Raw genomic sequence first — 11,206 nt, 5'->3', positions numbered from 1 at the left:
CAAGCAGGGACATGCTGAGCAATGGCGTGTTGAGCTTCTTCGCAGGAACCCATTGAGGAGCTGGCAGGTGTGCTGCCATGTGTTTTTTAGCGGCTTTCCCGAGGCCCTCTCGTGCAGCAACATCTGTGTCCAAATTGGAATATGTGACACGATAGGAGGCTGTTGAAAGTGATTGGTTGTGTTTTTTAGTCCAAGATCAAATTTGTTGCACATGATCAAAGGTTCATGCACGGTAATATCATTATCATATTAGCTACTAATCCACTCAATTTTTTATTCTATAGTCATCACAAGACTTTACTGATTGGGCAACATTTTCCTCCCCCCAAAAAACCCCGATGTGGATGATTGACCAAACACAGACCTGGTTAACACGCACATTGCTAGGTATCTGTTAAAATGTATTTTAATATTACGCAAGCTCTTTTAATTGCTGATACATTAACTATCCACAGAGTTAAATTGAGACTGCTGAAGGAGTGGAAGCTGCTTCAAGCAAAGGGCTTGCATCAACATCACAAGGTAACTAATGCATCAATTTAACATCTTTTTTTTAGTCCAATCAATTTGCAGTGAGTGGGGAAATATATAAATGTTGTTGCCAAAGAGAGGCATGAAGACCAATATTATTTTGATTTAACGAGACACAATTGTAAACAATTTGGAAGCATTTTTTTTTTAAACAAGATTCAGTTTGTAAAGACGACGAGGAAAGTTCCTCCTCCTGTTTGCTTGAGGCAAAGTGAAGGCCCTCCCTCGAATGCAAATGCCAACACATACCAGACCAGTGTTTCATCATAAACAGGTGATTTATACACGCAAGACAGGCTCGGTGTATTTCTGAGGGACCATTTACAGGTATGGATGTTCCGTTTTTTTAGTTCAGTTCAATTTTTTCCTACTCTGTCCGCAAATTGAGGGTGGGTCCAATTTTCACAAGAGACGCTTTTTATATCATTTGTGAAGGAAATGTTTGAGTATCATTTTGTCCTATATATTTCTTTACTTTTCTTTCAGGCAATGGACAGCAACAAACCGTTGGCTCTGATTCTCGACAAGGGCATCTTGGAGGAGTTCCTGGACAAATTTAGGCAGCACTTCAGGCTTGTCCTCTACCAGGACTTCCTGAAGGACCCGGGAGCGCATGGCCCCACAATCCAGGTTCTGTTTATATGGGCATGCACCCCGCAGGTCACCCCGGTGCTACTCAGCTCACTCCCGGCGCTCCAGGTGATCGCTAGCGCAGGGGTGGGATATGACCACCTGGACCTACCCTACATTGCCCGGTTGGGGGTTAAGGTGGCCAACACGCCCGGGGTGGTCAGTGATTGTACGGCGGATATGGCCATGGCGCTCCTCCTCGCATCAGCGCGCAATATCGTTGAAGGTGATTATGGCTAGTAGACTTGTAGCTTGGGAGGAATGCTAGAAATGATTATGTGAATGGTTACATTTTCCATCAAAGTTGAGGAGAGTCTTTGCTACGTGTGATATTTTTATGTTTGTCTCATACTACATGTAGTACCGTTGTCTTTGTAGGTCACCGAATCATGATGGACCCCGACACCAGTGTCATGCCAGAATACCTGGGTAGCATCAAGGTCTCAGGGTCCACTCTGGGAATCATTGGAATGGGAACTATTGGCTGCAAAATTGCTCAGCGGGCCAAAGGATTTGATATGAAGATTCTCTATTGTAACAGAAACAGAAGGTAAAATGTACTCTAATTTCTGTAAGCGCAAGATTAATTGCATAAACAATGCTGATCAAACCCATGAGAGCATTGACATGCATTTAATTCCTGAATCCTGTCAAAATTAAAAGCACCTAGAAAATAAAATGTCTCAGATACATTCAAACAAGTAGAACTCCCCCCAAACATAAAAGCGTCCACTGCATTTGCTTCACTAAATAGACAAAACGGATTAATTTATGTTTACTTTGAGAATTTGTCCCTTCTCAGAGGTGTGGAGGAGGAGCAAGTGCTGGGGGCGAGCTACTGCAAGAACATGGACAACCTGCTGGGCCGGTCTGATTTTGTGGTGCTATCTGTGTGCCTGACATCGGAAACCACCGGCCTCATTGGCAGCAGGGAGCTGGCTCTCATGAAGCCCACCGCCACACTGGTCAACATCAGCAGAGGTTGGGTGGTAGATAGTGAACATCCACATATTTGGGGTTCTCCTTTTGTGAATTCACCTTTTTTTTCATCTTTGTATTGTTTCTTTGTTCAGGTGCAGTGGTGGACCAGGTCGCGTTGGTTAAGGCGCTGAAAGCCGGGACCATACGAGCAGCTGCTTTAGATGTGACTTATCCTGAACCTCTCCCAAGGTTCTCACTCTCAATCACAGCATCTCTAACTGAAGTCTCAGTGGCTTATCTGTCATCACGTTCTCCATTTGACTTAGGGATCATCCTCTCCTCAACCTTCCCAACGTGCTGATCACCCCTCACCTTGGCGTCGGGACCATCACCACCCTCAGAAATATTGTGGAGAAGATGGTCGACAATGCCCTGGCTGCCATTAGAGGAGAACCCATGCCTGATGAATTGAAATGCTTATCATTAGTTTCCCAATAATGTTAAAGAACACTTTTAACATTCATATTGGTTCTGGACAGTTACGTGTATTTTTCAATTAAAAAACCAACATTTTTATTATTATTAGGTATTTGTTATTAATGGCTATAAACGATGACGTTTTCAACGTAACGCACGGCTTACTCGCATCTGCCTGTTTAAAACCAAACCGCCCAGTTTGTGAAAATATAAAATAACTTATGCCTTCGGAATATAAATTTGAACGCCTGATTGACATAATGTAATATTCTAGCAACTACCATTTGAAATGTTTCTCAAGAGTTCATTTGAGTCGCTTTAATGACAGGCATTTATAAGGTCCTCAATGTTGACGTCAGACTCGAAGGACCTCAGAGCGTTTGACATGAAATCTGGGCGAGCTTTTGAATGTTTTGATCGTTTGATTGTAAACTAAAGTCACGTAATTCAACCATGTTTATCACTTCACAAAACGCTACGCCTGTGTTTAAGGATTTCACGCTTGTTTTGGTGAGTCCAGCGAATGTACACCGTTTATTACGAATCCAAAACGAGAGATACGTACGTCTGTTGTATTCATCCGACTCTTGCTAATCTTAATCCGAAATAAAATTACGTAAAAATTCTTAACGCATGTACCACCTGTTAATTTGTGAGAGTTTGTCTCTTAATATTAGCCCGCGGTGGCAGTGGGCAACGTGGGGCAGCTGGCGGTGGATCTCCTCATATCCACCTTGAACCTGCCCAGGGTCGGTTTTCTGCACACGGACTGCCTCATTCCCATGGCGGGCAACAACCCATACACCACTGGCAAGGACGACGCAGATGAGCTACATACAGCCGCAGAAGGTGAATCCCCAGTTTCTAAAATCTCCACAATCCATGATAACAATTAATGTTCTTGTCAATAGTCTTTGCTGCACCTGAGCTCAAGCTAGCAGTTCTTCAGCTCAGAGCACCAATTGTCAAGGTATGTCAATCAAGTGATGATCAGAGAAACATAAAACGAGAAGGAGACTGTATTAAATCCCCCCCCACCTCGCAGAGGAAATCTAGATGTTTCCGTCAACTGCTGCTGTCCTGGATCAAGGCAAGTGGCTTCTCCCGGGCAGTGGTTCTCTCCAGCAGCCATGCCTACCAAAGAGATGACCAGCAACTGCAAGGGTAGCGCAACAATACTAATCTTTATGTTAAACCTTAGTCAATATCAGAACCAAAATTAGTCACAAAGAAAAAAAAAAAATTGCTTTGATATGTCATGATAAATTGCGTGCTTGTTCTTAGGACCCCATTAAGGTACCTGGTCACGCCAAGCCTGCAGAAGTGTATCGGCGATGCCTTCAAGGATCTGGGCTGGATTGAGATGGAGAGGATGCCCATTTGCCCGGGACGTTTAGACGCCGAAGCTGAAGAGCCAAGACTCTACGTCCCTGGTGGAGGCATTACTAAAGGCCTCTACATAGACAGGTAAGGCATTTGTTTGTTGATATAGTCCACAGCAGGAATGTGCGCGTTAAGGATGCGGTGCTGTTTAAGTTGCACCGAGGACGTTCCGCTGGCAGTACTGCTCATCTTCTGCTCGGAGGGTGACAATGTACCTGACGCCTTGGCGCTTGTCAATCATATGGACGATTGGCTCCATCTGCTGGACAACCCGGTAAGTCTCTAAATACTTTGATGGGAAAAGCCTCAATGACACAAAACTCGGAAAAAACATCTGATATTAGATCAAAATAACTAATCACGATTAACTTGTAATGGGAAAGCTAATAGATTCGGGTGCTGCTGTTTTTCTTAGCAACACGATTCAATGGTTTCTGTGTATACTGTAGCGTTTTAATATCTGTGCCATTCTAAGTTTCAATTTGCCACTTTCTTTCAGAACCGGGAGCCCAAATGGAAGATTCCAACTTCCTGGAATCTTCTGTTTGGGAGCGGCATCCCTCCAGCCCTTTTCTGAATTTTTTTGTAACCCTTGTTCTATATTTCAATAAAATCTATCAAGAGCCAGAGTGAATGTTTCTCTTGCTTGACCTCATTTGGTCCCTGACTAACTGAAAGTGCTTGGCCCAAAGCCAACGCAGTGTTTCCCAGCAGTTCAGCCCCCACCTCGTCCGTAACTCGACTCTGAAACAAAAACGATAAACAGCCCCCTCAAGTTTTCAATTTAGCACGTCCTACGCTTTGTATTGCGGAATTGTCAGGGGCACGTTTGAGAGCTTCCATGCTCAAAATGTATCCGTTGTATTTTTCAAATAACAGGTGGAAAACAATTAAGCAATGACTGTACTAATTGTTTAACACAAGAGTTCCATACATTATGTAAATTACATAACTGTTTTTTATTAGGAGAACGTAGGAAAAAAAATCATTGCCTTTACTTTTTTCATGAAACTCTGGGTTTAAATGTTGCACAACATACTTCTAATATATACTGCATCGCAAACTTTTAAGAAAAGAAAAATGTACAATTGTACATGCCGTTGCCTTTACTTCATTTGAGGTACATTTTTTAATATAAAAAAAATAGAACATTTTTATCAAAAAAGTTCTCCTACCCAAAAATACACATCTGAACAATTAGAACCTGTCAATGCATAGGTCTTATATCAGTCTGTATAAACGTATGACAATTGCTGCAAAAAAAACATTTGAAGAAATGCTGGTGTGATTTATTTTTCTTTCTTTTTTTTGAGTGGCCGTGTGTTGTAAACAGTTTGGAGAGGACGAGGAACATGAGGTGCTGGCGAAGAATAAGCAGAACAGAGAGGTTGGTGTTTTCCCTGCCGATTTTTTTTTTCTTTCTCTCGTTGATGGCAGCTGGATTAGTGGAGCTGTGTCAGAAGTCGCTGGTCTTTGTTCTGTCATGAAACAAAAGCAAAAATATGTAAAAGTTGTCTCGACGTAACAACGAAAATCAACCCCAAATGCAGGAGATGACTACGATGTATGCCCCTTGGCAACTTGGGGATTCATCGCATGCATTCCAATTGGTGGACTACAACATGTGTTGTGACTTTCTGTCCCTTCCAGCACAAAATGCAGGCTTAAAAAAAAAAGCAGTAGGGGGGGGAATTCCAGTGTGAAATTATTAACTGTTAAGACAGTTTACTAGTCCACCATAGTCGTTCTCAGATATTGACAAAATACTTTCAACACATTTGCCATATCGGAAAACTTATGATTTCGATGCAAACGTGCAACAAAAACACATTCACGCAGTCAAAACAATTCCAAACGGTTGCCTAGCAACTTGTCAAAACAAAAGCACAGCAGAATGGAAGAAGGAATAAAATAAAATAAAAGATAAAAAAACACAGCACACGCAGGGGGGACATACGAGATCAGGAGCTATTTGTAAACCGTAAAACTGAGGGTGCTGGGTCACGAGCAGCAAATGCAGCCCAAACTGTGCGAGGAGAGAACAGCACATTGAGAGAAAATGGAGTGCATGTGAGTGTTGTCACAGTGATTATGGAAAGCTGTTGTCTATGATCCTTGGTATCCATCTTAAGGTCCATGAACTGAATCGTCTTGCTTGGGAAGACGTAATCTGGTATGTGGACCTTAAGTGGAAATCAAGGAAAATTTTGCATTTGCGCGCCGGCGTAACCACCTTTTCCGCTTTCTGTCGGCGTCGTTGATCCTTTGGCTTTGAGCTATGGAGAAACTGTCATCCCTGCGTCGTTTGCTGTCCAAAATCAAACACATAGGATTAAAGCTGGCCAATTTGGCTTTGAAGTTCATCAAGTTGGGACAAAAGAACTCATCTTAATGGATCAAATAACCCTAAAAAACAACAACGCTTAAATCATTGATGGGTTGATAATCTATACTAACTGTGTGTTGTTGTCCTGGTCAGGCGACTGGCTCGGCCTCTCGTCTTCCTTGCCAGGCGGTCCCGCCCGCTGGCCGCCGTTGCATTTCTCCGGCGGGTCGGCGGTGGGCTCCTGGTCTTCCCGGGCCGACTCTCGCCACTGAGTCTGCGAGACGGGAAGTAGACGTGTTTTGTCGTTCCGATTGTCGACGTTATGAGCGCGTTTACCTGCGCGGACGAGTCTCCCATGATGCACTTTGCTCCCTCAAGGACAGCCATGAAGGAGAAGCGCAGCTGGTCAGGTGTCTGTATGAGACCCATGCGGTACTTCCGCATGTCTAACAGGATCCTGCGGATGTCCAATGGCGACTCTTCTTTCCTTCTCTCCATCTGTCAGATGTACATAAATGCCTCAAAAGATAGCAATAGATGCTCACCTCATGTCAGGCGGCCTAATATTACTACCGGTGTCGATATTATTTCCAAATCAAAGCTCACCAGCACGAGACACGTGTCCACCAGCGAGAAAGTCCCCGAGCGTCCGATGCCCGCGCTGCAGTGCACCACGGCTGGGCCGTTGTCTGCCCCCAGTGCCCCTGACTCGCGCACCTTTAGCAGGAAGTTGAGGAAAGACGCAGGTGACTCGGGCACGCCGAAGTCGGGCCATGATGTGTAGTGAAAGTGGTGGATCTCCCGCTTCTCCCCAGTCTATGAGAATAGATTTGGAAATTAAAAAATAGAGAAGGTAGTGAACGAGCCAGATTAATAAGCACGTACGCTAATGTTCTGCAGCTCCAACACTCTGGTGGTGTAGCAAGACTTGACGTCTTCTGACAGCCGCGTGACCAAGAACCGCGTGTCTTTGAAAGCCATCTCACGCTCCTCGCTCACAGGCCAGTACTGAGCGCACTTTTCCTATCGGACAACGAAGAAAGAAAAGTGATGAGGCGCTCTACGATAGGACATCCCTACGATATGTAGGAATGAAGCTATAATGTAAACAGATGCCCAGTATCACTTTTTGTGATGCTTACCGAGCCTTTCTCAATCACCCGATTAAGCATAACAATGGCTTTGGTCTTTTGCTCCCAGATCATGAGCCAGAAGTGGCCACACGTGTTCCTGAGGGGACCCTGCAGACAGGGACAACAGAAAAATGTTAGCTACGAGTTATTTTAAGTGTCCATTCCCACTTGTGTATCTCAATGCCCACAACTTGCCTGAGTCAATATGTATCGTCTCTGTGCTTCCTCCATCACCACCAGGCTGGCGTTGATGTAGTCGTTGTCTGCGCTTTTCAGCTTCACACGACTATGGTCAACTGTGGGGGGACAGCGGTAGCAAGTTAATGTCGAGTATTGTGTTTGTTGGAGACAAGCGGTGTCCTAAACGTACATGGGCTGACGTCTCTGTATCTGTTGCGGCTGCGATTCTCAGGATACTTGGCTACTTTATAGGAGCACTCATGTGACTGACATCGGATTTCCTGTAAAGTAACAGTAGAAATTATTACAATGATAGGTTTGATAGTATTAATCATCAAAGTACAGTCGGTATACTTCCTAAGTGTATACCTATTACTTTTTTTTTTTTCAGTCTGTGGACATCCTGGTTCTATTGTCAATATTACACACACACACAACTGATCTGGAGTCTGTTAAACGTTAGCAACATGCTAACTTCACTTACCATGTACAATTTGTGCCACCGGCCCTCCGACTCTATGTCCTCAAACTCTCGCTCCATTTTCACCGAGGTAATCCCAGTGTAATGACCTGCCAAGACTAACTCATGTCGTCAGCCGATCCAGATGATGTTAACAAAAACAAAGGAGCTTCTTTTGAACGTACGTGTTAAAGAGGAATTATGACTTCCCTATGGTAAGCTTTCTTTAGCTGGTCGTCACTTTTCGCTAGATGACGTTTAAGGTTGGGCGCATGCGCGGAAAAGGGGTCCTCCGGCAGTTGTCAAAGGCGACAACTCTTTTTTTTTTTCTCTTTCTTTTAAATTGTGATAGATAACTAAAAAACATAAATAATATCCACGTAATGTTTGTCTACTATCATTTTCAACAATGGGGCAGAAGAGAAAAAAACAACTTTGTGGTCGGTTATATTACACTCCAATCCACTAGAGAGCGCCCTAGCCTGTATATTGTGGGGCACATGCAGGGTGTCACTTCCTTTGGATCGCGGCTCCGCCGATAGAAACACGAGTGTATATTTACTGTCCATTTATTTGGACTTATTGACCTTCTTACACAGAGTATTATCACTCCGTTGGCAGACATGGTTAGTACACATTTATTTTTCTAATACTATGCCTGCTTTAAGCACGGAAAAACTTTACTGTTGTTTCGAATGCGTCAAATCTTAGCTTAGCTTTGCCGGTAGCTAGTATGATCAGAGAGCCGCGTATTGTCTATTTGTCTAAAATGTAGTTTGTCATCTAAAATAAGGCACGTTAAACTTGTTAGACGTTTAATAAATTATAGTTGAAAGTGTCTCCCTTTTCTCCACAGAAACCAATTTTACTTCAGGGCCACGAAAGGTCCATTACACAATTGAAATACAACAGAGAAGGAGACCTCATCTTTTCCGTGGCCAAGGATACGGTGAGTTTGGCAAAAAATCGTGCATATATACACGCTGTTGTCACAAACTGTAAAATAACATGCTTTCCTCATTATCAACATATGCAATGACCTCCTGCCTAGTCAAGGTTCGCAATTCAATATACTCCATTCTTTCATTCCTATTTAGGTTACAAATGTGTGGTACTCCGTCAACGGCGAACGTCTGGGTACCTACAATGGCCACACGGGAGCTGTGTGGTGTATTGACTGCGACTGTATCCAAAGAGTTCCCAAATACTTTTTTCTTTCTTTATATATTACCTGAACACACCTTCCTTAACATGACCTCCCTTAGGGGACACCAAGAACGTCTTGACGGGGTCAGCAGACAACAGCTGTCGGCTATGGGATTGCGAGACGGGTAAGTCGACTGCTTCATCACACCTTATCTGAGGCTAGGACAAGCCGAATGACCAGTCAAATGTTATCCGTTCACAGGTAAACAGTTGGCCCTGGTCAACACCAACTCTGCGGTTAGAACATGTGGCTTTGACTTCAGCGGCAACATCATCATGTTCTCCACGGACAAGCAGATGGGCTACCAGTGCTTCCTGAACTTCTTTGATCTGCGGGATCCCCAGCAAATTGGTATCACGATGACATTTGATTATACAGTAAAAGCAGCATGTAAATTAATTTAACACAATGATAAAGCATTGTGAACCGTTTTGTGAATTATGAATCTGATCCAGTTGGTAATTTCCCAGTGTGTCAAACTGATGAGAAGGACTTACATGATGTCAAATTTTAATTATCAGTGGCTGATGTTTATTTTTTTTTGCACAGACGACAACCAGCCATACCTGACCGTCCCTTGCAATGACCACAAGATCACCAGCGCCGTGTGGGGGCCGCTTGGCGAATTTGTCATCGCTGGCCACGAGAACGGCGAGATCAACCAATTCAGTGCCAAGGTGGGCGGCCCGTCATCTTATTGTATCCGTGTTCTTAGCAGTTCGCACATGCAGAATTGAACAAACTTTTGTTGTCTGTGTTGGCGCTCAGTCAGGGGACATCCTGAAGACAATTAAGGAGCACAACAAGCAGATCAACGACATCCAGACGTCAGTGGACCTTACCATGGTTATCACGGCATCCAAGGACAACACCGCCAAGGTAACGGACCTTCATGTACATAAATTTATACCACACTGTTTTCCCAGTTCTTGAAAATATAATTTTACCAGTTGTAAGGTGCAATAATGGTTGCAAAAGTTTCTAAATGTTTTTTTTCCTCCATGTCATCATTTTTCTTTTTATTTGATTGTCTACACACTTTGGTACCTCTCCAATAATAACTCACTTTTATGTATTTTAATATTGGTCACACTTCTCAGCTCTTTGATTCGGCCTCCCTCGACCACATCAAGACCTTCAGGACTGAAAGACCTGTCAACTCGGCCTCCATCTCGCCGATCATGGATCACGTAAGTGTTTGTATAGTAAAGGTATCACGTGTGTATGCATGCCCTTAACACTCACTGAGATGTGTGTGTGACACAGGTGGTGATGGGTGGTGGTCAGGAGGCCATGGAGGTGACCACTACCTCCACCAGGATTGGCAAATTTGAAGCCAGGTGAGACAGCAAAACCAGATTTAAAAAGGTTGAAAGCTGTGGTTGTGGAGAGACTCTATTGACAATTTAAACTTAAGGTCTATACTATTTAAGAGTTTAATGCTGGAGTGGCAAAAAGCTTGAAAAATCACGTATTTCGTTAAACCTAAACTTCCTGTGTGTCTCAGGTTCTTCCACGCCGCATACGAAGAGGAGTTTGGAAGAGTTAAGGGACATTTTGGACCCATTAACTGTGTGTCGTTCCACCCGGATGGCAAGAGGTAAACCGGAACCCGTTTAGTGAGTTTGTTGTCGTACTTATTTGTGTGTTTTTGTGTGCATCTTTTCCAGTTATAGCAGTGGAGGAGAAGACGGATACGTGAGGATTCATTACTTTGACCCGCAGTACTTTGACTTTGAGCTAGAGGTGTGAAAAGCGCACACACACACTCTCAGCAATTTTCGGACTCACAACAAGCGGGTGTCCGTTTTGAGTTGTGCCGGGTGGGCATTCACAACTCCAACAAAGGTTCTTTAAAAAAAAAAAAAAAAACACCTTCTCGTGTTAAGATTTGAAACCCCTCATCACACACACACATCTGTTTTTACTACATTCAACTAAACAGTTCTGACTTAATG

General features: G+C 43.6%; 4 protein-coding genes across 5 annotated transcripts; 3 read left to right on the top strand and 1 right to left on the bottom strand.

The window, feature by feature from the left end:
* The first annotated feature begins 765 nt into the window (after nucleotides 1-765).
* On the top strand, nucleotides 766-2,664 carry zgc:136493 (uncharacterized protein LOC692276 homolog). Of its 2 annotated transcripts, none has more exons than XM_061266798.1 (6): nucleotides 766-858; nucleotides 1,018-1,387; nucleotides 1,540-1,711; nucleotides 1,964-2,142; nucleotides 2,235-2,331; nucleotides 2,409-2,664. In XM_061266798.1, the coding sequence occupies exons 2-6, from the start codon at nucleotides 1,021-1,023 to the stop codon at nucleotides 2,578-2,580; spliced, it is 987 nt and encodes a 328-aa protein (XP_061122782.1). In that variant the 5' UTR covers nucleotides 766-858; nucleotides 1,018-1,020; the 3' UTR covers nucleotides 2,581-2,664. The 2 variants fall into 2 exon arrangements, with proteins under 2 accessions (XP_061122782.1, XP_061122780.1); XM_061266796.1 differs by having other exon boundaries at nucleotides 776-920.
* Nucleotides 2,665-2,818: 154 nt separating this feature from the next.
* On the top strand, nucleotides 2,819-4,571 carry psmg2 (proteasome (prosome, macropain) assembly chaperone 2). Its single transcript, XM_061266813.1, has 7 exons — nucleotides 2,819-3,069; nucleotides 3,237-3,408; nucleotides 3,471-3,529; nucleotides 3,605-3,723; nucleotides 3,844-4,026; nucleotides 4,096-4,216; nucleotides 4,442-4,571. The coding sequence occupies exons 1-7, from the start codon at nucleotides 3,013-3,015 to the stop codon at nucleotides 4,517-4,519; spliced, it is 789 nt and encodes a 262-aa protein (XP_061122797.1). The 5' UTR covers nucleotides 2,819-3,012; the 3' UTR covers nucleotides 4,520-4,571.
* Nucleotides 4,572-4,877: 306 nt separating this feature from the next.
* Nucleotides 4,878-8,312, bottom strand: ptpn2b (protein tyrosine phosphatase non-receptor type 2b). Its single transcript, XM_061266787.1, has 10 exons — nucleotides 8,066-8,312; nucleotides 7,772-7,862; nucleotides 7,597-7,697; nucleotides 7,411-7,509; nucleotides 7,154-7,291; nucleotides 6,875-7,084; nucleotides 6,605-6,766; nucleotides 6,400-6,542; nucleotides 6,176-6,250; nucleotides 4,878-5,420 (listed from the first exon to the last, which is right to left on the bottom strand). The coding sequence occupies exons 1-10, from the start codon at nucleotides 8,120-8,122 to the stop codon at nucleotides 5,399-5,401; spliced, it is 1,098 nt and encodes a 365-aa protein (XP_061122771.1). The 5' UTR covers nucleotides 8,123-8,312; the 3' UTR covers nucleotides 4,878-5,398.
* A 194-nt stretch (nucleotides 8,313-8,506) lies between these two features.
* eif3i (eukaryotic translation initiation factor 3, subunit I) lies at nucleotides 8,507-11,204 on the top strand. Its single transcript, XM_061266799.1, has 11 exons — nucleotides 8,507-8,667; nucleotides 8,898-8,990; nucleotides 9,139-9,226; nucleotides 9,307-9,372; nucleotides 9,450-9,599; nucleotides 9,798-9,925; nucleotides 10,017-10,127; nucleotides 10,349-10,438; nucleotides 10,515-10,588; nucleotides 10,756-10,848; nucleotides 10,919-11,204. The coding sequence occupies exons 1-11, from the start codon at nucleotides 8,665-8,667 to the stop codon at nucleotides 10,998-11,000; spliced, it is 978 nt and encodes a 325-aa protein (XP_061122783.1). The 5' UTR covers nucleotides 8,507-8,664; the 3' UTR covers nucleotides 11,001-11,204.
* The last annotated feature ends 2 nt before the right edge of the window (nucleotides 11,205-11,206 follow it).

This window comes from Syngnathus typhle, linkage group LG20 (assembly GCF_033458585.1).
Source record: "Syngnathus typhle isolate RoL2023-S1 ecotype Sweden linkage group LG20, RoL_Styp_1.0, whole genome shotgun sequence".
Classification (NCBI taxonomy): Eukaryota; Metazoa; Chordata; class Actinopteri; order Syngnathiformes; family Syngnathidae; genus Syngnathus; species Syngnathus typhle.
Note: the sequence above shows the minus strand (reverse complement) of the source record. Positions and strands in the feature narration are given on the sequence as shown.

Bases quoted from the DNA above. Each gene is read 5' to 3' on its own strand.
- zgc:136493 (XM_061266798.1), top strand. From the start codon at position 1,021: ATGGACAGCAACAAACCGTTGGCTCTGATTCTCGACAAGGGCATCTTG. The intron at 1,712-1,963 runs GTAAAATGTACT...GTCCCTTCTCAG, and splicing joins TATTGTAACAGAAACAGAAG to AGGTGTGGAGGAGGAGCAAG. The intron at 2,143-2,234 runs GTTGGGTGGTAG...TTCTTTGTTCAG, and splicing joins ACTGGTCAACATCAGCAGAG to GTGCAGTGGTGGACCAGGTC.
- psmg2 (XM_061266813.1), top strand. From the start codon at position 3,013: ATGTTTATCACTTCACAAAACGCTACGCCTGTGTTTAAGGATTTCACG. The intron at 3,070-3,236 runs GTGAGTCCAGCG...TCTTAATATTAG, and splicing joins AGGATTTCACGCTTGTTTTG to CCCGCGGTGGCAGTGGGCAA. The intron at 3,530-3,604 runs GTATGTCAATCA...CCCACCTCGCAG, and splicing joins TCAGAGCACCAATTGTCAAG to AGGAAATCTAGATGTTTCCG.
- ptpn2b (XM_061266787.1), bottom strand. From the start codon at position 8,122: ATGGAGCGAGAGTTTGAGGACATAGAGTCGGAGGGCCGGTGGCACAAA. The intron at 7,292-7,410 runs GTAAGCATCACA...GTTGTCCGATAG, and splicing joins GGGTGATTGAGAAAGGCTCG to GAAAAGTGCGCTCAGTACTG. The intron at 5,421-6,175 runs GTGGTTACGCCG...GTTTCATGACAG, and splicing joins GCCGACAGAAAGCGGAAAAG to AACAAAGACCAGCGACTTCT.
- eif3i (XM_061266799.1), top strand. The intron at 9,926-10,016 runs GTGGGCGGCCCG...GTTGGCGCTCAG, and splicing joins TCAACCAATTCAGTGCCAAG to TCAGGGGACATCCTGAAGAC. The intron at 10,849-10,918 runs GTAAACCGGAAC...CATCTTTTCCAG, and splicing joins TTCCACCCGGATGGCAAGAG to TTATAGCAGTGGAGGAGAAG.